The sequence below is a fragment of the Patagioenas fasciata genome, chromosome 3 (genome assembly GCF_037038585.1).
Source record: "Patagioenas fasciata isolate bPatFas1 chromosome 3, bPatFas1.hap1, whole genome shotgun sequence".
NCBI lineage: Eukaryota > Metazoa > Chordata > Aves > Columbiformes > Columbidae > Patagioenas > Patagioenas fasciata.
The window spans coordinates 125,017,437-125,041,023 of record NC_092522.1 but is presented as its reverse complement, the minus strand read 5'-3'; the positions used below and the strand labels follow the sequence as shown (position 1 = coordinate 125,041,023).

The following is a 23,587-nucleotide window of genomic DNA, read 5'->3' as shown; positions in this document are numbered from 1 at the left end:
ATCCTCTCCAGGTGCTGCGAGCCCTCAGGGAGCTGCAGACGCTCACAGGACCACAGCCCCGCTCTCCCCTCCAGAGGCCGTGACCACGGCAGAACTGGGTCGAGTCCAGCACAGAGCTGGGTTTGATGCCAACCAGGGGAACACAGGAGCCAGCGCAAGAGAAGAGAATTCGTTGCAATCCCTAGGAAAAAATAAATCCACTTGAACTTCTAAGTATACGTATCAAAGGAAAACACAAGCCCACGCACATTGGGAGCTGATCCCAGATAAACAAGGCGCTGCTGGGAGGGAGGGGGAAGACGACCCAAGTTTCAAGAGAACCTATGTGACAGGCACAAACAAAACAGTTGTTTTCCAAAGCACATAACCCTCTATGGCCCATAACCCTCATCCTGCCTCATCCACAAAGAGGAAACTCGCAATTAACAGAAAGAAAGCTGCATTGCTTTGCAAGCCCTGACACCCCAAATTGTGCAAGACTCGAAGCACAGCACGCCAGGTCAATTCTACGAGCCCTGATAACGTGGCCATTTCCCGAGCCAGCTATGGAAAGTGATACTTCAATTTCCACAACGCGCTCAACTTCTCTTCCAAACAGTCCCAACAGCCAAACACTTGCTGCTAATTAGTAAAGAGTGACTTTTATGATGAAGTTCATTGTAGCCAAGACTCAACACGCACCAATAGACATGGCAGTACACTCTCAGAGCAATTAAAGAGACCCAAGACGGACTGACAAGCAGCCTGAGGTATTTTTAAGCGACTGCCTCGCACACCTCGTGACACCGGGCGAGCGCTGGAGGCAGAGCCACAACCCGGCTCCCCCAGCTCGTGGTAAGGGCCCAAACATCCAAATACACCCACACGCTTATCAGTGTCACTCACCTCAACTGCTCCTTCCTTTCCACAGCCCTGCGCTCATTCGTTTGGGCACCAGCTCCGTGCCAACAGTGCCAATGGAGACGGAGCGCTCTACAGAAGGTGTGGGACAGCTATACAACCAGAACAGCAGGCTCCAAAGAGGAAGGTGTGTGTAAAGATCTACCAGACATCCAAAGCAAAAACGTAGAGTAAATAACAGACTTTTTCCTTTCCAAAGGGAATCTGGAGAGCCAAAGGCTGCTGAGCAGCTCTGCCTCCCCAGCGCTCCATTGCACTCACACCCACGAGAAAGGCACCTGGGTTCAGCTGATGGGACAGGAACCTTCTGCTTCAGGTGGGGCCGAGGATGCGGAAGGATCTTGTGTCCCTCACCTGCACGGCAAGAGAAGAGCTGGGAGGGTTCCCGCTGTGGGACAGGACAAGGAACCCGCTCATCACACGCACAAGCTGCCCAATTCACACCCTGAAGGGTAAGGACTGCAAAAATAACCCAGAGAAACAGAGTGTGGAGCCAAACAGCTCCGCTCCCAGGAAGGAAGGGGCAGACAGGGGGTTTGCAGCAGCACAAGCATCACCCCATGAGCATCAAAAAAGCACCTGGAGAAGAGCAGCCCCGGCCCAACAGCTGTGCCGCTGCACCCAAGTCCACATGAGAGTCTCCTTCTCACACCAAAACCCACAGAGGTTTGAGGTTCCTCCCCGGAAACCCTGCAGGACCCACCGCGGAGTGGAGCAGCAGCAGGTTCCCGACCACAAAAGGCTTCATCACCACCACTGGGTGCCTAAAAACAGAGAGTCTGGGAATCCCCCACTGAAACAAGGTTCAGTGTCTTTGATTCCCCGTAGAGCAAAGGTGACTGCTCAGAAACCAGACCTGTGGCAGCAGCAAACAGCACCCCGAGATCCAGCAGCTATTTCAGGATTGCTGGAGATGATGAGATGTAAACGCACACAGATTAGGTCCTGGGAGTGGGATTAGCTCATCACTCATCAAAACCTCACAACCCACATCAGAAGTGTCTCTGGAAAGCAAGATAAATCCCTTACCCTCGTCTCATTGCTTAGCACACACACAAGTTCAGCCAAAGCTCATGAGTCAGGTTGTTTCTAGTTCACTATAAGCGCTGCTGCTGTCTCCTCCAACCATGGCAGCTTTTGCAAGGGACACACTAAGCTGGGCAGATGTTCAAACCCCTGAATTTCACTGCAGAGTGGGAGAAGAAAGAAGAAAAACACCTCTGACTTTTGCAGCTGCTCACGTTAAGTGTCACGAAGTCCAGGAGGACTTGTGGAGTTCCTCAGAGCATCCTCTGCAACACAGCGCGGCCGAGCGGCACCTTGGGAAGCTGGGGCTGTTGAAAGGCTCAGAGCAATTTAAAGAGTCCTTGGGGAAGGAGTTAAGTGATTCAGGAACAGGGCTCAACAGCTTCTCCTCCTTCACACCCTACCTGCTCAGGACTCTGCAGAAGACAAGCTGTCAGTCTGGGGACAAGACTGGCCTTTGAATCACCGTGGCCTCAAGCCTCCCATCACATCGCTGGCATCCCAAAGCCTTCCCTTTCTGCTGTTCTCCCGGTTTTGTTGTTGTTCCACCGGTCTGAACCGCCACTTTATGTCTCTGCTCGGCAAAGCAAACCCTGCAGAGATCTCTTTAGGGCTCGTATTTCCCAAGCAGGCTATAAAATCCTGCCAGGGCAGCTTGGAGCCATCTGCTTCCCGCAGCGCAGCAGCTGCACGCTGCTCTCCGTGCTGCCTCAAGCCTGGAGGCAAGAGGACTTTGAGGCTGGTGGAAGGGAACAGCAAGCTCTTCTTCAGGGTAGAGAGGACAGCACGTGGGACCGGTTTAAGGGACCTCGAAAGCCTGTTCAATCAACAGGTAAAGCGTGATACACGCCTGACTCGTGGAGCCGTGGCGCCTGGCAGGTTCGGTGCTGGTGCTGGCTTGGGCTGCTGACAGCCCAGAGATCAAGGACAAGGATGCAGGGAAGGGAGAAGAGCATCTGGGAGGAGAGGACTTGGCACAAAACAGAAGGAATCCTTCAGGCTTGATGCCCAGCCCTTCGGGGCATTGCGCACACCGGCTCTCCCCAGCTACGGTCTCGCCTGACGCTGCGGGAGGACCTGGCCCAGTGTTCCTGCAAACCCAGCGGCTGCAGTGACCCTGACCAGGAGATCGCTGTACGTCGAGGAGTCAGCGACCCCTGAGATCGAGTGCAACCCTTCACCTCACGCTGCCACGGCCACCTCCAGCCCACGTCCCCGAGAACCTCACCTCAGGTCTGTTCAACCCTCAGATACACGGCGTGAGCTGTGGGGTGTCCTGTGCAGGGACAGGAGTTGGACTCCATGATCCTGGTGGGTCCTTCCAGCCCAGGACATTCTGTCATTCTATGATAACCCCTCCAGGGATGGTGACTCCAGCACTGCCCTGGGCAGCCTGTTCCAATGCCCCACAGCCCCTTGGGGAAGAAATTGTTCCCCACATCCAACCTCAACCTCCCCTGGTGCAACCTGAGGTCGTTTCCCCTCATCCTATTGTTTGTTACTTGGGAAAAGAGAAGTGCAGCAAGAAGCCCTTAAGAACATCCTTTCCCTCTGACACCAGAAATGACAAATAGAATTGTTTTCCTGCAAGAAAATCCTACAATAGCTTGAATGACTAAAAAGAGGGAAATACCTTCTACAGACAGGGGCTGTACATGGACTGACGCCCCATCTGACATGACACCACTTGCTATTCCTGCCATCTAAAAGAGATGCAATATTATCTATACTATTCTCTCCTCATAGCGTTAGCTCTAATAAACAGCATTTTAAATGGCACCTTACAGAACCCAAATACCTTTGTTATTGGCATAATGGACCAGCACCTCCTGGTGCAAAAATCTCCGCTATGGATGAACCCACCACAGGGTTTCTTGCTCCCAGCCACACATCCATGCTCGGTACCAGGTGCCTTCTCCACCTGCAGGAGCGTGCAGTTGGAGAAGCTCCCTCATTTCCCGAGGCAGGGGATGCCACCCCCGGTGTGACAGGGGCTCCGGGTAGCTCTGCGCCACGTGTCTCAGCAGAACCGCGATGCCGGGACCTGCCAAGCTCCTCCGTGCTGGGAGAACAGAGCCAGCTCGCAGCAGATCGACGGCTGAATGCACAGCAAAGCGCGGGTCGCTGCAGAGAGAGCGCGGGACGAGCAGCGAGTCTGGACGCTTTGTGTAGCGGCTGAGCGCTGCCGGCTGCTCCCGGGCCTCAGCCCAGCAGCCGTGTGGCAGCAGACACTGACAGGACTTTATTTTACTGCCCACACAGGTAAAAAGACAAAGAACATCTTCGCAAGAGCCATTGGTGAGCAGGCTGCCGCCAGCCGGCCCTGTGCCACTGCCTCCCACCAGCTGCCATCACCAGCTCTGGTTCAGGAGTGAGGACACGGAACTGGGAAGGTTTGGGGTGCAGTGGTTTTGCTATAAAAGGCACTTCCCAAGCCCCAATTCACCTCCCTCCTACTGAGCCCACACCGGCTCCCCAAGCCTCTGGGGTGAGACACCAGCCTGGCCCACCTTTGTATCCAAACGTGACATGAGTTTTTGCCTCCCCTCTGGCGTCCCTGCCGTGCCACACATGAGAGGCAGCGCTCCCGTGCCCTCCTTCGCCGGCATTTCCCCCAAACTGGTACTCCTGAGGGTGACACAAGTTCAGACGGCATCACAACATTGTACCTGCACATCCACACGGCGAGGAACACACACGAGCAGAGATGCTTATACTCCGGGCCAGGGCCCCAAACACAACACACAGCACTTGAGTACCTTCCCTGCTTCTCCGTGAGCTGGATGAAAGAGCCACGCAGCGACCGCTCATCCAGCTGCCAGACATGCCCCAGGAACATTCACCAGCAGCTCCATCCCAACAGACACCAGGATGGCGCAGGACCCCACAGAGAGCTGGAGAAAGCAGCAGCACAAGCAGCTCACACAACGGCGGGCAAGGAGAAGCGATGGAAAACACAGGGCACGCAAATGGAACACAAAAAGACAGTGACAAACCGTGGAAACTGCCTGTAACGAAGAGCACATGCGAAGCTGCAGCGTCCTGCCCTCCATGGCTGCGGTCTCACCTCCCGCAGCTGCTCTTGGCGCCACGGCAGCTGCCGGCGCAGCCTCCCCAACCCACCAAAACGAGCCACGAGAGTCACGGCGCCGCGGGAAGCGACGTGCAGCCCGTCGAGACGCACGAGCAGAGGTAACACCAGTGCTGGGTGCAACGCACAGAGCCGTCCTCCCCTTCTCCGCTGGTGAGGCTGCATCCAGCTCCGGGCACCGCGCTTGGGAAAGGCAGAGACAATTGCACAAGTGCGAGACGTTTGGGTTGCTCTGTGAAAACCCCACTCGGAGGCAGCTGGGAGGGAAGAAAGGGGGAGGTCTGTCTCCTAGAGAAAGCAAAGTAGGAGCAGAAGCCCCTGGGAATGTTCCAGATGGTCTCATTCCCCCCCATAACTTACAGGCGGGTGCCCCGAAGCCTGCCGGAAAGCAATTTGCAGACAGGTTTTTAAGAAGCAGATCATGACCTCTGGCACCCAACTGCAAGGTTTTCACTCTCTAACAGCAGGGCCTGGCTGCGTCCTTCCTGGCAGAGGGCCATTCCATGCTCAACACTCACACAGCGCCTGGTTTTGGCAGAGGACATTCAACACTCGCCACCAGCAAAGCGCCTGGTTTGCTTTTCTTCAGAAGGTCGACACACGCATCCTGCTTTACAGCCTCAAAACAAGAGATTTATTTCTGATATCAAGACCTCCACCCAAACCCCCGTCTCCTACTGAAGAAGCGTTAGAGCTACAAATAAAACCTCTCTGATAACGCGGCGCTTTTTGCTGCACAGGTTCCTGAGTCAGAGGAGCTCTTGGGTGTCCCTTCCCGAGCGGATAAAGGACAGTTCCCCCGAGGTCGCGCCACCCGTGGCACCAAGCCAGCGTCTGCCAGAAGGAGCCCACACCTCCTTCTCCTCCAGCCAGGAGAAATGTGCGCGTTGCAAAGCTAAAACCATCTGGACTCCTGACTTGCTGCTTCCCATCTGTGCTCCTGGCAGCAACGGGAGGAGAAAACCAGTCTGGGCTGGAGAACGCTGTGGATCGTCTTGCATGGAGCTCTCCTACTCCATCATCTCCAGGGACACCAGCTCCTCTCTGAGAGCAGGGACACATTCCTTCCCTTAGACACATGTTGCCTCTTCCGTATCTCCCTGAATCTGCTTGTTCTTCTCCAAATCTACCGTGTGCGGGCTGGAGAGCTCCTGCTGGGCACAGCTCAAAGGCTGCGGCAGAGTCATTTGCAGCAGGAACCAGTGGAGTCTTCCCGCAGAGGGTTTGGTTCTCACCACTCATCACCTTTGCGGATGGTCCCACCTCGGAGCAGTCGCTCGTCATAGCAGCTTTCCAGCTACGCTGGCTTTGGGTACATATTCAACATGAGCCACCTTCTGAGGTGACCTGCTGTGCTGCTGCCACACACCGACCCCTTCCACGAAGGTTAAATGCAGCCCTGCTTTGGGGACGAGGCAGAGAAAGCAGCTCAGCAACAGCTAAATCACTCTTCTGTTATTTCCCATTGCCATCCACACACACTCCACACCGTTCCTTCCTTGCTCTGCCCATTTGGGACAACAGTTTACGCCGTTGCAGAAGTTTTCTGGGCAAGAATAGTCGGTTGCACACCCAGAAGGTCAAGCAGCTTTTCACCAACAGATTTGTGACAAATCTGGAGTTGCACATCAAGGGAAGGGCAGAGCACGACAAGCCCCAATGCCTAAAGTGATGCTGGAATTTGTGACCTGGTATCAGAGATTTGTGCCTGAATCAGCCGCTTTCTCACGGTTGAAACAGCAACAAAACCAAAGCTCCCCAAGTGAACAAGACCTGTAGGAAGGGAGCCCTGCAGAGAGAGTGACTGGGGGGCCACCGCCCCATGTGTCAGCACCGATTGCTGCTCTCAGCACAGCTGCTGGCGACCAGCACTCAAACACACCAGAAATGATGCTCTTTGAGCGCTAAGCGTGAACCTGCCCTCCCTTATCAAAGTCCCTATTGACGCAGGAAAACCGCAGTGCCTTGGAACTCCTGCCCCCGGGGCACAGGCGGCTTTATTGGCCTGTGTTGGTTCAGATGTGCCAAGCTGGCAGTGATTCCTCCATCCAAGACCTGCTGCCACATCTCAGCCGTACACCTCCCGAAACCAAGGCCAGGAAGCACAACACCAGTGTGCAACTGGTGCCAGTAAGCGGCTGGCGCTGCCCATGCCGTGCTTTATGTGCTAGATGGGACTCTCCTCCTCACCCCGGGCTGCACTTGGGGTCCTGTTCACAGGTTCAACTGCGACAGCATTTCCATCAGGGGCATCCTCAGAGAGACCATGACCTGGGAGCAGGTCTTTGGTGCTTGCTACACAAATGAGAAGGTTGCTCCAATCGTCTGGAGCTTCCCAAGTTCAACTGCCAGCACCACCTGCAGAGGCGGAGAGCCTGTCCTCAGCGCACAGGTACCCAGAGGGAAGGCAGAACGCCACAAATCCCTCCAGGCGCTACTGGAAACAGGCTCAACGTGTGACAGGCTCCCTCTTCAAGCAAAAGCATTGTCTTTGCAGGAGCAAAATTAGTCACTTGGGGAGGTGTGGCTCAAAGCTGAGCGCGTTCTGCTTACCTTTGTCCGGCACCCACACAAAACCGCTACCTTCCACTGCATTACAATCCGCCTTCCACAGGGAAACTCACGCGACCTGTCACATTGGTTGGACTCGCTCTGCCAAGTGCATTTATCTCCACCTCATCAGCTCTGAGCGTGCAAAAGGAGAGCGTGAGCCATCCCTGCCCACACAGACTGCACCAGGAGGAGACCAGGGCCGCGCAGACAGCCTCACGCAGCCCTACAAGACAGCACGTCACCTGCTGCGCTCCCTGAACGCATCAGACTTGTCCCAAATGTCCTGTGCGCTTAAATGACACCCCGCAAGCCACCCTGGATGGTTATCTGCAGCGTGGCCCCATGTGACGGATCCTAGAACAAGAGCAAAGCAAATACTGTGAAGTGAAAACCTTTTAACTTCACTGCTGGTGTGGGAGAAGGAAAAACATGGCAAACACCCTGCCCTCCACATAAACACACAATCCGGTGTTAAGGATGCCACACACTTGGGCCCAAAATCATCCCCTAGGGTTTTAAACTGTGGCGGTAGAGCCCGCTGGCACTTACAGCAGCTTCCTCCAAAGGTTTCCAGGGCTTTGAATGAGACACAAACTGGCACACGTGCAGGAGACAGGGACGGGGTCTGGCACGTTTCTGCATGTCTGACTGTGTGCAGAGCGGACACGGGGCAGGAGCAACGCGGTCCTGAGCTAAATGTGAGGGCACCTCTGGGCTGACTGTGATCCCTCCACAACACGGACCTGCACGCACCCAGAGCTCCCTCCTCCACGGCCCCTTCACAGCAGCAGCAGCCACAGCACGGGCCAGGAAGGCACTGTCCTCGCTGCCTGTGGTGACAAGCCACGGTCACCTCTCTTGACCACATTGCTACCAGCCCAGGAAGGGGTGGGGTGACACATGGCACCCAGCAACATCCCCCACTCACAGGGACAGCCCAGGGGGTGAACACGCGGTGAACGCGATCCCAGCCCCGTCAGTAACAATGTAGGGTATGAAGGTGCGTCCCCGCCCCAGGAGCATGGCTGGGGGTGCACAGCTGGCAGGCGATGACGCTGCCACTGCCCCTCGCTCTGCTGTCCCCATGCTGGACCCCACAGCTGGGGGGAACAGCCTAGGGGTGCCCACCTGGCACACGGACACGCTCACACCGTGTCACGCTGGATGTTGCGCCCCACAGCATCACACGCAGCGTCCCTGTCCCTGCTGGGGTGCCCAGTTTGCAGGAGGACACCCCCTGACTTGCTGCGGGGCACACAGCGGTCCCCCCTTCCCTCCTGTGAGGAGGGGGGGTCCCACATCTCACACGGTCACACCTTCACTGGTCCTCACCCAGCACCCCCACCGGGAAACAGCTGGGGGAGGAACGAGGGGGGAAGAGGGAAAAATCATTTGATGACACTGCGTTGAACCAGCCCACCCAGGGAACCACGCGTGGGGTGAGGAGGGCACGGGGGGGTCCCACTCTTCATACAACCACCCCTCCCCACACGGCAACCCCTCCCCGGCCCCGGGCCTCACGGAACCGGCCCCACGGCACCGGCCCCACGGCTGCCCCTCCATGGGGACAGGGCCTCCAGCAGCCTCCTCGCTCCGGCACAGGGCTCCAGCGTGTCTTCCCCCCCAGCCTCCCCCGGCTCCGGCCTCACTGCAGCTCCGCCTTCCCCCGTGTAGCTCCTGTCAAACGGCGGCCCCTGAGCGCCCCGGCCCCGGGGTCTCTCAGACCCCTCCGCACGGCGCCAGGCCCCGCGGCGCCCCCCGAGCTCCGGGCCGCACGGCTCGGCCCCCGGCAGTCCCCCGAGCCGCCCGGCGCACCGGTACCTTGTACTTGCTGAAGCCGGCCAGCTGCTCGGCGGTCACGTACTCCATGGTCGCCCGGTGCCGGTGGTGCCGCTGCTGCCGCTGCCGCTGCCGCTGCCGCCGCCCGAGGCCCCGCCGGAACCGCCTCCCGCCGCCGCATCGGCCCACCCGGCGTGGCCGTGACGTCACCGCGCCCCGCCCACCGCACCGCCAGGGAGAGGCGAGCGGCCGGCAGCGGGAGGGCGCCCCCTGCGGGGCGGGAGGGCAACGGGCGCGGTGGTCACGGGTGACAAGCGGGGACCCTCGGGGGTCAGTGCTGCGGCCAGCACTGTTCAACATCTCCACCAGTAGCACAAACGGTGTAATCGAGAGCACCCTCAGCAACGTTGCGGGTGCCACCAAGCTGAGTGGTGCAGAGGACACACCTGAGGGACGGGATCCACCCAGAGGGACCTGGACAAGCTGCAGCAGTGGGGCCATGTGGACATCATGAGGTTCAACAAGGCCAAGTGCAAGGTCCTGCACCTGGGTCGGGGCAACCCCGGTGTTGGTCCAGGGTGGATGGAGGATGGGGAGCAACCCCAGGAGAAGGACTTGGGGTGCTGGGTGAGATATTGGACATGAGCCAACAACAACGATGCTTTTAAACTAAAATAGGCGAGATTCAGGCCGGACATGATGCAGAAATTGTTTGTGCCGAGGGTGGTGAGAGCCTGGCCCAGGTTGGGCAGAGAGGTGGTGACTGAACCATCCCTGGAGACATCCCAGGCCAGGGTGGATGGGGCTCTGAGCAACCTGAGCTGGTGAAGATGTCCCTGCTCATGGCAGGGGGGACACTGAGTGAGATTTAACAGTCCCTTCCCACCCAAACTATTCTGTGATTCCTCATTCTGTTAGGTGTGTGTGCACACATACACCTGTGCATATGTGTATGCACATATGTGTACATATACCTGTGTGTGCACATACATGTTCCTGGGCATTTGCGTGTTCAGGTGTGTGCATCTGGACGTTTGTCTTTATCTGCAGCTGGCCCAGCAGCACCGTGAGTTTTACCGGGACAAGAGTGGGACTCTGTACCCTGTTCCCTACTTTGTGCTGCACCAGAAGGAAAAGGAGAGATGCCCTCATCCACTCGACCTGTGAGTATCGATGTCCCCGGCACATGGTGGCACCCAGTGCCCAGGGCTGGTGGCACGAAACCAGAGAGGTCTGGGGGAGAGCCAGCGCCGCACCTGATCCTCCTTCTCTTCTTCACCCAAACCTTCTGTCCTCAGAAAAATGAGAGTAGAAGACATCAGATTAACCTGAAAGGGAAGAAATAGGTGGGCAATGTGCCAGGATTTGAGGCTTTTTCCTAATTTTGAAATCCCTGGCTTGGTTAGTTGGTTGGTTGGTTGGTTGGTTGGTTGGCTGGCTGGCTGGTTGGTTGGCTGGCTGGTTGGTTGGTTGGTTGGTTGGTTGGTTGGTTGGTTGGTTGGTTGGTTGGCTGGTTGGTTGGTTGGCTGGCTGGTTGGTTGGTTGATTGGTTGGTTGGTTGGTTGGTTGGTTGATTGGTTGGTTAGTCGGCTAGTTGGTTGGTTGGTTGGTTGGTTGGTTGGTTGGTTGGTTGGTTGGTTGGTTGGTTGATTGGTTGGTTAGTCGGCTAGTTGGTTGGTTGGTTGGTTGGTTGGTTGGTTGGTTGGTTGGTTGGTTGGTTGGTTGATTGGTTGGTTAGTCGGCTAGCTGGTTGGTTGGTCGACTGGTTGGCTGGCTGGTTGGTTGGTTGGTTGGTTGGTTGGTTGGTCGGTGGGCTGGTTAGTTGGTTTTTAAAACAAGTATTTTCCTGGCTGCGTGTTTGAAATCCTGGATGTTTCTATATTTCAAAGCCCTCATAAAAACTGGAGCGGCATCCCATGGGCTCCATGTCCCAGCTTCTCCTCTCTTTGTACCTGTGGGACACCCCGCAGGCTCTGCTGCTCCCTGGGACCTTTCCCACCGTCGGTGTGGCCAAGGAGAGCTGAGGGCTGCAACGGGTGTATTATACCAATGTGGCTGCTGAAAAGGCTTGACTTTAGCAACCAGACATGTGAGATGGCCAAAGGTCCAGCTGCCACCCCAGGGTGCCCACCGGCCACCCAAACCATCTCAAATAGACGAGGTCCCCAAGTCACCATGGCCATGAATTGATGGGGGAACCACCAATTCCATCCCACGGCTGCCTCCTGCCTCCGCACAGCCAGGCTGGGCATGGGCAGTGCTGGGGCTCCTCTCCTCTGAGCCAGTGGGTCCAGTCTTCTGCTGACCCGGTACCTGCAAAATGTGAGGTTTGGAGAGGGCAGGAGGGCATCAAAACCAAAAGGAAAAATGTGCCCTTTTGTTATTGTTCAAATGGCCACTTATGGAAAACAGACATCAGAGAGTGATGCTCCTGGGTACTTCTGGAGCCATCTCACCCAGCCGCTCGTGCATCTCACGTGTGGGTTTCGTTTGCTCTACCCCTGGCTGTGCTCAGCACACTCAGTGGCAGAGCTTCCCGGCTTCCATCCTAACGCCTGCATCGGGGTCACTGGGACCTCAGAGATGTCCTCCCTAAGCCACCAGTGCCAGGACAGCTCATCCTCACAGATATCTCACCAGAACACCGGTTATCACCCAAAATGAAACCCTTCTGTTGCACCCCCAGCCCTGCAGCTCGTGAGCGGAGCTGCAAACCAGGACAGAGCAGTGCTGTGGCCGTGGTAGATAGGAACCATCGCTCTTTGCTTCTCTTCCTCCGGTCTTTGCTACTGATCTGCCCGTGGCAAAGGGAATGTGTCCACTTAAACGCCACAGAGCCCTGTGCACGCAGCCTGGGCTGCAGAGGATGAAGTGATGTTGAAAGGATCCCTTTAAGCTCCCCCAGCATCACCCAATGTGCACGTGGGCTGAGTAACCCCAAAACCTCCTGGGAACGTCAGGGCAGATGCTGCAGAGGTTGGAGCTCAGCAGCATCTCTGGGGCACAAAGGTGGGCAGAAGGAGACACTGCCCTGCTGAAACGTGGATTAAGTGGCCGGATATTTCTCTCCAGCACTGAAACCACCATGGGTATGTTGGGGATGGGAAGATAGTGATAAATAATTTTTAGCAAGAATGAAATGAAAGTAAAACTCAGTGGGGGCATAGAGTAGCAATTCCCTCTTGCCTTGAGCTCTGAGCATGACACTAACCTGGGATCACAGAATCATTTTGGTTGGAAAAGCCCTTCAAGCTCATGGAGTCCAGCTGTCCCCCCACCCCTGTCCCTGCCCCATGTCCTGAGAACCTCCTGTCCGTCTGTCCAGCCCTCCAGGGATGGTGACTCCAGCACTGCCCTGGGCAGCCTGTTCCAATGCCCGACAAATGATGAGGACGATGGCACTGGGTGTGAAATGGGCTGAGAATGCAGCCACAGCCCCGCCAGCCCAGTCCGGGGGCTGAGCTGCCGGGGGAGCAGCCGGAGCCGACGCCAGCAGAAATACGTGGGTGCCCTCTAGTGTGAAATGGCCGAGGCTCCACAGGGTGTAAAATCCAGGAGAAAGCAAACCAACCAACCTCCGGTCATCCTCATAGGGCTTCAGATAAAATACCGTAATTTATTTTCCGTATATCTGGCGGGATCTGCCGATGTTCTAACCTGTGCCCATAGCTGCTCCTGTCACCAGGCACCTCAGAATTCAAGGTGCATCCTCCAGCTTCTCACATCTCTACATCCTCTTGATCCTCTCTTCTCTGCTACCTCCCCTTAGGGAGCTGCAGGCAATGAGAAGATTCCCCTTTGCCTTTTCCTCTTGAGCGTGAATGACACAGCTCTCTGCCTCTCCTTGCACATCAAATCACAGAATCACTGATGGTTTGGGTTGAAGGGACCTTCCCAGCTCCTCCAGTTCCCTCTGCCATGAGCAGGGACATCTTCACCAGCTCAGGTTGCTCAGAGCCCCGTCCAGCCTGGCCTGGGATGTCTCCAGGGATGGTTCAGCCACCACCTCTCTGCCCAACCTGGGCCAGGCTCTCACCACCCTCAGCACAAACAATTTCTGCATCATGTCCGGCCTGAATCTCCCTCCTTTAGTTTAAAACCATCACCCCTTGTCCTATCGCAACAGGCCCTGCTCAAAAGTCTGTCCCCATCTTTCTTCTCGGCCCCTTTTAAGTCTGGAAAGGCTGCACTAAGGTCTCCCTGGAGCTTCTCTTCTCCAGCTGAACCCCCCAGCTCTCTCAGCCTGTCCTCCCAGCAGAGCTGTTCCAGCCTCGCATCATTTCTGGGGCTTCTCTGGCCCCTCTCCAGCAGCTCCATGTTTTTAAGTCAACATCTGACCGTCACCAGCCCCTGGAGGGAACACGCAATGTGTCCTCGAAGGGGCAGAAGTGGTGGTGGCCAGGAAAGTAATCTTTATTTTTCCTCTAACCACTGAAACTCTTCCCCATCCCCAGGTTCCTTCCTCGTGCAGACGAGTGGCTGAACCCACCTGGATAACACCAAAGTGCAGAGCTACTGCTGCATTAATATTTGTGTCCTGAAGGTCGTGGGTGTTTGCAAACAGGGGGGCACGGGTTGATCCTGCACCATCAGCTCTGAACACGGCACAGACAACATCTCCCCGTTCTGCCCGTGTTTTCCTTGCAATACCCGTGCAATCCACGACAGCAAGACTTGGGGTGCACGTGTGGGGTGCTGGTGCATGCAGAGTCAGCGGGGACTCAGGATTTGGGAGCCCTGGAGTTGTATCAGCCCCGTGAAGATTCAGATTGGACAAATCCTTTTGCGGGGACAACGCTGCAACCCCAACGTGCTTCTGCAGCTCTGCTGGGTGAAAGTGCACACGGTAACCCCTGCCTGTACCCGAGTAACCCCTGCCTGCACCTCTGTAACCCCTGCCTGCACCTCTATAACCCCTGCATGCACCTGGTAACCCCTGCCTGCACCTCTGTAACCCCTGCCTACACCTCTGTAACTCCTGCCTGCACTCCTGGAACCCCTGCCTGCACCTCCGTACCTGCTGCCTACACCCCTGTAACCCCTGCCTGCACCTCTGTAACCCCTGCCTACACCCCTGTAACCCCTGCCTGCACCTCTGTAATCCCTGCCTGCAGCCCGGTAACCCCTGACTGCACTTCTGAACCTGCTGCCTGCACCCCTGTAACTCCTGCCTGCATCCTTGTAACCCCTGCCTGCACCCCTGTATCCCCTGCCTGCACCCCTGTATCCCCTGTCTGCACTTCTGTAACCCCTGCCTGCACTTCTGTAACCCCTGCCTGCACCTCCGTTCCTGCTGCCTGCACCTCTCTAACCATCCTTCACGCTCTTCTGCTCCCCAGCCCATCACTCAGCGCCAAGACCCGCTGGCATTTGCTGCGATTGTCATGGTTGGACGTATGGACCTGCCAGACCTTCCCTTCAGGGAAGAGGGTCCCCCCCAAGGAGAAGCAGAACCGAGACGTCTATTTTGCGTGCCGAGCCTAAGCCATGGCACCCACCCTGCCCTCGGTGGAAACCTGCATTTCCAGCTGTAGGAGGAGCAATGGGAAAATAAAGGAGACGGAGCTGCTTGCTGTCTGGGGCTCTGTGTGCGACAGGGACCTGCCCACGTGTGTCAGGGATGCCATGTCCCTGTTTTTATAGGAGAGGGTGCAGCTACGCACCCCACAGCTCCTCCTGTCATTGGGGATGAGCCACGAGCTCAAGAGACATTGAGGACAGGTGGGGAATCAGTTGGTTTGATGGTGTGACCGTCTGGCAGGTGAAATGTCCCCACTCTGTCCCTGCCCGCACGGGCTGCTGCCTCCGCTCAGGTGGGAAGGTGGCTCTGCCCCGCTCCAGGCTCTGCTCACGGTGCTGGGGGGTCACCCAGGACCCTCTCGCCTGGGCCGGGACAGCTGCTGAAGCGTTGCAATGGTGGGAAAGTGTATGGGGACTTCAGCGTAGCCATCAGTGACCTCAAACAATTCTGTGTCTGGCAGTCTCCTCCTGGACAAGGCGTCCAGCACACAGCTGGGTAAACACACAATGAGCAACGGGCTGATGGGCCAGGCTTAAAGGGTTCTAGTAAATGGGGTCATGGCAGGCGTAGTCACTAGCGGGTTCCACAGGGATCATATTAGGGCCAGCACTATTCAATGTCTTTATAAATGACTTAGATTCAGGACATGAGGGATTACTTAGTAAGTTTGCCAGCGACACATCATTGGGAGGAGCTGTCAGCACTCTGGAGGGCAGAGAGGCCGTGCAGAGGGATCTGGACAAACTGGAGAACTGCGGAATCAGCAACTGCATGAAGTTCAGCAAGAGCAAGTGCCGGATTTTGCATCTGGGACAGGCAACCCAGATTGTACAGACAGACAGGGGGACGAGATGCCAGAAAGCAGCTCTCCAGAGAGGGATCTGGGGTTTCTGGTCTATGGCCGATTGAACATGAGCCACCAGTGTCCCTGGAGCCAAGAGGGCGCCGTGTCCTGGTGCACCCAGCACAGCACGGCAGCCGGGCAGGGGGGGATTGTCCCGCTCTGCTCTGCACTGGGGCGGCCTCACCTGCAGCATTCACTGTGTGCAGGGCTGGGGACACAGGGGAAAAGGACATAAAGCTGCTGGAGAGTGTCCAGAGGAGGCTGCGAATTTGGTGCAGGGTTTGGAGGGGAAGCCGTGTGAGGAGCGGCTGGAGTCCCTGGGTTTGCTCAGCTGGAGCAGAGCAGACTGAGGGCAGAGCCCATGGGCTGCAGGTTCCTCAGCAGGAGCAGGAGGGGCAGGGTGAGCTCTGCTCTGTGACAGTGACAGAGCCCAGGGAACGGCAGAAGATGTGCCAGGGAGGGTCAGTGGGACATGAGGAAAAGGTTCTTCCCCCAGAGGTGCTGGACACTGAACAGGCTCCCAGGGAGGGGTCACGGCCCAACCTGACAGTGTTCAAGAAGAGACTGGACAACGTCCTCAGACACACGGGGTGACCTGTGGGGTGTCCTGTGCAGGGACAGCAGTTGGACTCCATGATCCTGGTGGGTCCTTCCAGCTCAGGAGACTCTATGAGCCTCCACCCGCCTGACACCTGCGCCTGCACTTGAGACCCCCAAGTCACCCACTGACCCAGCTGGAAGTTTGCTGGTGGGTTCCACACACGCCCCACGCACCCCCGGTTTGGGGGCACAGACACTCACTCCCCCCAGCAGCCGGGACCAGCACATGGGCTGTGACCCACGGTCCTGCCCCAGCTGCCGCTGCTCAGCCCGGCACCCGCCCCCCTCAGCACTGCCCAGGGAGCTCATGGGCAGGAGAACATCCCCACCCGGGGGAAAAGACCCCACTCGCTGCACTGGGACCCCAGTCACTCTCTCCAGTAGATGTACTAGGACCCCCTTACTCCAGTGGCTGGAATGGGACCCCCCTCACTGCGGTAGCTGCATTGGGACCCCCCTCACTGCAGTAGATGCACTGGGACCCCCCTCTCTGCAGTAGCTCACACCACAGGCCAGGGCCACCCAGAGCCCCAGTCTGACTCCAGTAGCTGCCCCAAATCCACTCACACCCCACAGCCCTCACCAGTCACTGGCCCCCAGCCCCTGCAGCTCACACCCACAACACGAGGTTTGTTTCCTGCCGATGTCTCCATGGAGGCTTTGTTGGGATATTGGGGGTTGCTTCCCCTTTTTTCCCTCCGTTTCCCAGCTGAGCAGCTCCCTGCTCAGATAACCTCACTGCAATAAACCTTCTCAGCCTCCCACCCATCATCAGTGGGACTGACCAGGCTGGGTCCCCACCACCCCCTCCCTTCTCCTTTGTAGGGCACATCTGTCTAACTCCCTCTTCTGCTCTTTGGATTCCTCCCCTTCTTATTATCCCTTGAGACGCTGAAGAAGCTCCTTGAGAGACACCCTGAAAGGAGCAGGCGCTCCTTCCACACACCTTTCCACAGCCCATGGCCCAGCTGCCACCTGCCTGTCTTCACCGCCCAGACACTGAAGTCACGCACAGCTGGGGCTCACCTGGAATTAAAGGATACAGAGACCAGTCCTGTCCAGCTCGACTACTTTATTAGCAAAGACTACAGGGGATTATCCTGAGCCACGGCTTTGGGCAAGTCTGCAGGAGGGCTCGGGCCTTGGGTTTCCAGCGGCGTTGCAGGAACTGTGCAGAAAAGCCTCCAACCAGCCCACGGGTGCAGGCCCAGCTGGGTACACGTTCTGCAGACCACGGCTCCGTTGCCACCAGCCTGTCCTGGCCGCACAAACACTAACGTCACACACGGCCGACGGCTGCTGGGGAACGTGCAGAGGAACGGAATTCTCCACGTTGGTCGTACAAAGGCTTTTGCTCAACAGCGAAGCCAACGGCAAGAGCGGTTGCTGGCCCGGCCGAGAGCTGCAGGAGAGCTCCCCAGGTCCAGGCACCTGCGTGGGAACGGCTCAGCTCAGCGATTCTGTCCCACAGCCCTTTCTTTAAGTGTGACAAGTACTCACTGCAGGAAAACTATTGCTTTGCCGTGTCACTTATTTTCTCACAGCAGCTGATAAAACTGGTGCTTTCTAATGCTGCCTTTGCTCTTCATCTGGCTCTTGGTCTTAATCTTGGCCGTACGACCACTCGCTGCAGGAAGGTTTTTCTTTTTGCTCCAAGGCACAGCGCAGGTAAATGTTCATGGCAGGAAGGGAGGAGGAATCTGACTTTATATTGAAGCAAGGGAATTTCTGAGCAATGGCAGGAGTAGCACAGCTCATTTCACCCATCTTTGTGAGCAGCTAGATATAGTTTTCTTCATGTGGCTTGAGATCATAGTCATTATAACAATATTTTGTGGACAGACTTGTGCTATGGTCATCGAAAATGCAAAGCAGTTGCGGTTCCTCATGTCGACTTGGCCTAAAGCTTCTTCAGTTCCTCAAGCACTTCCTGTTTTGTAATTCTGTATGCAGACTTCCAGAGAGGATCTATTGCCGTTGAAGCTGGGGATTTTACCCTTCACGTCTCGAGCTATGGCCAGAGCTGTTCTCTCATAGACCGCCTGGCGAAGAGCTGGGCCGATCTTTTCACACAGGAAAACAGCAAATGTTGTGACAGAAGTGTCTCCTTGGCAGGAAATCTGGAAACATGTGAAGAAATCTTTCTTGCTGTACATGGAGAAGATTGGATCATTTGCTCTTTGGAACGCCTCACGCATGGCTTTAAACCTGCCTGCTGCCATTCGGCACAGATACACTGATAAATCTATTCTGTAATCTTTCCTGAAACTGTATTTTGCATTGTCAGGGACAGAACTCATACCTTTCTCTACTTCATTTAGAATTTCATGAATAAAACTTGGACTGTAATCCCTTTTCTCCTTTTCCTTTTTATCAATGTTTGCCCACACCTTCGCTATGATGTTATCTGTAATGCAGTGTATGCTCTCCTCATCAGCATTATTCAAACTCACAGTCCTGAGTCCTCTCCATTTTCTTTTCTTAGTGACGTATTTCTTCAAGTCAACAGAAAACTCTGGGTGTCTGGGAAATTTCCTGATTCATTCATGTAAGTGAGGCTCCTTAAAGTGATCTAGAAGGACATTTTCTATGTGCACATCGATATTAACCTGTTCTGGAGGGGGAGCAGCAGAGGAGACTTCAGTAATCCACTCTGCCCATAGAGACATGAAGTTGTCTCTCAGTGCCCTCTCGCTCAGGCTCTGACCTGAACAGAACAGTGGTTCCTCTTTAGTTCTATAAGGTTCTCGCACTTCTTTCTGGTCTCAAGAAGAAGAGATTCTTTTAGGTCTTTCAGCTTCAGTTCCGTGTTGCCTTTCCACTGGACCAGTATCTCACGGTCTTTGTCTTCCTTGAAAAACTTTTCCATGTCTTCACGAATGGCCTCACTCGTCTCCTGCACTTGATTTTCAAGGTGTTCTCTACTGACCTCCTGCAAGTCCCCGTTCCGAATTTTATTGTCCAGTTTCATTTGCAGGTCTAAGAAGTGACTCCTCAGATCCCAGGACCACTGACTGAATGCCGTTTCCAGTTTCCTATAGGCAGCAATCTCCACTGAATTCTTGAAGCTGAAAACAAAGTTTTCATTCAGCAAAGCGTTCCAGAGGTCACTGATGCGAACTTTCAAGCCCGAGAGCCTCAAAATGCTGCCCTGTGCCTCCTTCTTGGCTGCTTGGAGAACTTTGCTCTTTAATTCCTGGACGTTCTGGCTGTAGGTGGGATTGGGTGGTGCCATTGGGGGGTTTCCTTCCCACAGGTGAGCTAAGTAATGGATGTGGGTGTTCACGTCAAAGCGGATGACATCGCTGAAGGAGGAGACCTCACAGAATTCCTGCTGGGCAGCTGTCTGGGTCATTTCATCCAGCTTTTCCTGCAGACGTCTTTGTCCTTCCATGTTCTGCTCCCTGGCAGTCGTTTCTCCCACATTTTGGTGCACAAACAGGCAGCCTGGAGAAAGTTTTACTCGCTTCATCCTCAGAAAAGCCTGCACAGCAATCTGAAGGACATCTTGCATTTCGGAAGGATTTTCTCCAAAGATATTGATCAGGGTCATGTTGCCGATGCCAATGACAAAGGTGGCCAGCTCGTTGTCGTGGTTGACCGACTGTTTATTGGCCACCTCTATGGCGCGGAGTCCCTCTGTGTCAACAACCAGCATGTAATCAAAGCCCAGATCCTGTTGCAGCCCTTTGTCCACTTTAATTAGCTGCATAAACGCTCCGCGGGTGCATCTCCCTGCACTGACGTTGAACTGAAGACCAAACATGGCATTCAACAGGGTTGACTTCCCTGTGCTCTTGATGCCAAGCACTGACAGAACAAATACTCGTTGGTCCCCCAGCTTCTCAATTAAGCTGTCAAAGATTGCTCCGACCCATCGTAATGGTACGTGAGAAGCATCCCCATCCATCAGCTCGATGGGATACCCGGAAACCATCAGATCAGCTGCAATTCCAGGCAGTTTGACAACATATTCATACTTTGAGTCCGTTGATTCCAGAGCTTCATAAATCTGCCCGACCTCTCTCAAAATATGCTCAAGGCCAATTGATGAATCATTCATTTTATTGGAGAGGGTCTCTAAATCTCTCTGCAACTCTTGTTTGAGATCCTTTCTTTCATTGCTCTTCTTTATTGCCAGGACTCGAGACCATAACTGGTGGTATTGTCTCTTCACGTCATCAAGGTGATTGAAGGACAGGTCATCCATAAAGACCTTCATCCACTGCAGGAAGTATTTCTTGGTATCTGCTGGCTGTGAGTGGAGAAAGACAAGGACTGAGTTCATCAGAAGATTGAGGGGGAATGCTTTCTCTAGTTGCTCTCTTCTTATCGTCAACTTCTTTGATTCAATTTCACTCTTGTTCCACTTTTCCTGCAAGCGAGTGAGTTCTTTGTCACTTTTGCACCTCTGGTACCACAGATTTCCTTGAAGAGGCAGTAGCCGGGACTTGATCTCAGACAATGGTTCTTTCTTCAGAAGCTCCACCAGCACCGTTGCCTCTTCTTTGGCTGTCACACACGCCTCTGCATCTTCATCGATCAAGAACCCGAACTTGCGAGCTTTGTCCCGGCAGGCGTCGAGGCTGAAAAGCCTGTTAGACCCTGCCAGGAGATCCCTGATTGTTTTTCTCAGCTCGTCTATTAATTCTGCTTCATTTCTGTTCTTGATACCAATTCGTATGTTTTGGCTGGATCGGCCAGCTGCAACGTTCTCCTTTTCGGTGAAAAGACAAACCAAAGGCCTTTGCGACTGCCACAGCTCACGTAAAATTTTCATCCCTTTCTTGTCACTCTGATCAGTCTCGGATACGAGAGCCACGGTCACAGCGGATATCTCCTGTAAAAACTGCAGCTGTTGTTCGTGATCCCTCGCGTCTCCGTGCAGGTTACAGAAAGCAACACAGCAGTCAAAGCTGTCATCGTCACTGCCCTGGGGACAGTACCAGCAGATCTCCACAACACCTTTCATCAGCAAACACTCTCTGGTGCTGCCTTTGCAATGTCGGTGGAAAAAAGTGTCATGTCTTTGTTTGCTCAGCAAAGCATTCAGCATCTGGGACTTGGAAGAGGAGGGAGAACTGCCGATCCGCAGGAAGGACACGATGGGGGTCTCGGTCTGATACATGAGTTTGTTATTGTAACTGTTACTTTGGACCTGCTTTCCCGACTTCTTGGCTTCTTTCCAGCTCCTTTTGATTTGGGTGAGGGACCAGAGGGGGAACTCTATCTGTGAAGTGCACGGGTGTGGGACCAGGAGGGGCAGTGCAAACTGGCAGAAGGCAAGCTTTGTTGCAATGTACTGTCTCATGAAATCGTCAGCGCAATGGAAAATTGCCATCTGGAGGTCCATGGGGTGCACGTGACCCTCCCTGCTGGCACATGCAGGGGCTTCTCTCTCCAAATCCATGAAAAAGTCATCGAAGGAATCCGAGGGTTCATGTTCTTGCTCTGTGGGTTCTGGCACAGGTGTGAGTCCTGGGTCGCTCTCGTCCTTGCAAGTCAGGTACCTCACCCGATAATCCACGGTTAATAGCTTTTGTAAGAAGTAAAAGGGTAGTTCACTGTCCTTGCTGGGCTGGCTGTCATGTAAAGATGTCTTGTATATGACGTGGAAATCTTCTGTCCCCATTTTTCTTGGATAGCGACTTTCTAGTCCCAGGCGCTTAAGTAAGTGGAGGAACTGCAACCCTTGCTCTGGACCAGCCATCTGGAGCCCACTGGGAACCCTGATGAGCTGCTCTCGCTTTGCCAGCACATCTGCAGTTCTGCTGGTTTTGTAAACGCCCTGCAGGGCCAGTCCCCCCCACGCCCGCATCAGGACCTCCGCGTCCGAGATGTTCTCAGCCCTGCCCACTGACGACTCCTGCTGCTCCAGCTGCTTCTGGATGTTCCCCAGCACCTCCTTCATTGACCTCTCTGGTGAGGTCCAGGACTCTTTGGGAATCCCCATGGCTTTCCACAGAGCCTCCTCTTTCTGTCTTACAGCATCCTCGTTGTGGCTGCGGCTGTCGTGCATTTCCTTCAGCTCCTTCAGGAGCAGCTTGGCCTCTTCTTGTCTCTCCTTTGCCATCTCCTCAGAAGCTGCTCTTTTGTCTGTTAGTTCCAGGAGGTTTTGGAGCGCCTTTGTTTCCCAGGGGTACCGTACTTGGCACTCCAGTTTCAGGTAGTCTTCATATTGCAGATGTTTCAGGGCTTCTCTGGAGTTCACTCCCAGTATCTCCGACAGTTTGGGCAGCCAGTATCCAGCATCCAGTCCTTCCTTCGCACATGCTTCTACCAGCTTCTGTGAAGCCGTGGCTGTGGAAGAGGAAAACAGTCTGTCTTTAAGGTATGTTAGAGAGGCCATGGCCTCTTACAAGAGGGATCTCCAGCAACTGCGGGCCCAGGGGATTCCTCCTACCCGGCTGCTGGGGCCCAGCCGGGGGAGCCCAAGACCTGGGGGTCCCCATCCCAGGACTATGGATGTTCCTGCTGCTTTCCTATTTGCACGTTCAACATATAAAGGAGCTGAGACAACAGAGACAACACACGCACACACAGACTTGGCCACACAATGAGCCGTGGACAATGTGTTGCCTTCAGCAGCACCACATCTCCCCAGCAGGACTCAGGAATACATGGGTCCAGACAGCCGAAGCGTCCCTGGAGCCCTCGAGCACCAGCACAGCCCCTCTGTCCACCCCTGGCCCTGCACCCCACACCCTCACCAGCCCCACGGGTCTCCTCCTGGCTGGCTGGCCCAGCTTGCTGCTCACCAGCAGAGCCACACGCTCACACACTCGTCTCACGGGCACCCCTCACTCGCAGGACACACTGCCCCGAACACCCGGCTCCGGGCACACGGGCTGTGCCCTGCAGTCCCGTTCCCGCTGCCGGCGCGGAGCCCCTCACTCACCTCACTCACGCCCGTTCCCCAGGAGTGGGTTCTCAGGACACACATCGTTCCCACCCCGGTGGATGGGAAAAATCCAACTTGTCCCTGTCCAGAGCTGTGTCTGGAGCATCCTGTTGGCCCCTCATCAGTGACGGGAGACTTTGGATCTTTGGCCTTGTGTGCGGGACTCCCTCTATCCCATTTCTTTCCCCTTCTGGTTTTGTTTCTTGTCTCTCCTTCACTTATTTTCCCATATGCATTGGAAGTTCCTTTCCTGCTAACTTTAATGCAGCTGACACTCTCACCATACATGTGCCTTTACACCTTTTTTTTTTGTATTACCAAACAAATTTGATAATTACTTCTGTCTTAATTCAGATGCATACTGAAGGGATT

At 55.2% G+C, this 23,587-nt stretch overlaps 1 protein-coding gene and 1 pseudogene across 2 annotated transcripts in view; both read right to left on the bottom strand.

The window, feature by feature from the left end:
- The window catches only part of SELENOI (selenoprotein I), a 28,981-nt gene extending 19,504 nt beyond the window's left edge, over positions 1-9,477 (bottom strand). For both annotated transcript variants that reach the window (XM_065835207.2, XM_065835208.2), the window contains exon 1: positions 9,392-9,477. In XM_065835207.2, coding sequence (XP_065691279.1) covers positions 9,392-9,439 — 48 coding nt within the window. In that variant the 5' untranslated portion in view covers positions 9,440-9,477. The remainder of the gene's footprint in view (positions 1-9,391) is intronic.
- Positions 9,478-18,233: 8,756 nt separating this feature from the next.
- LOC139827678 (interferon-induced very large GTPase 1-like) lies at positions 18,234-22,663 on the bottom strand (annotated as a pseudogene).
- Positions 22,664-23,587: the final 924 nt, after the last annotated feature.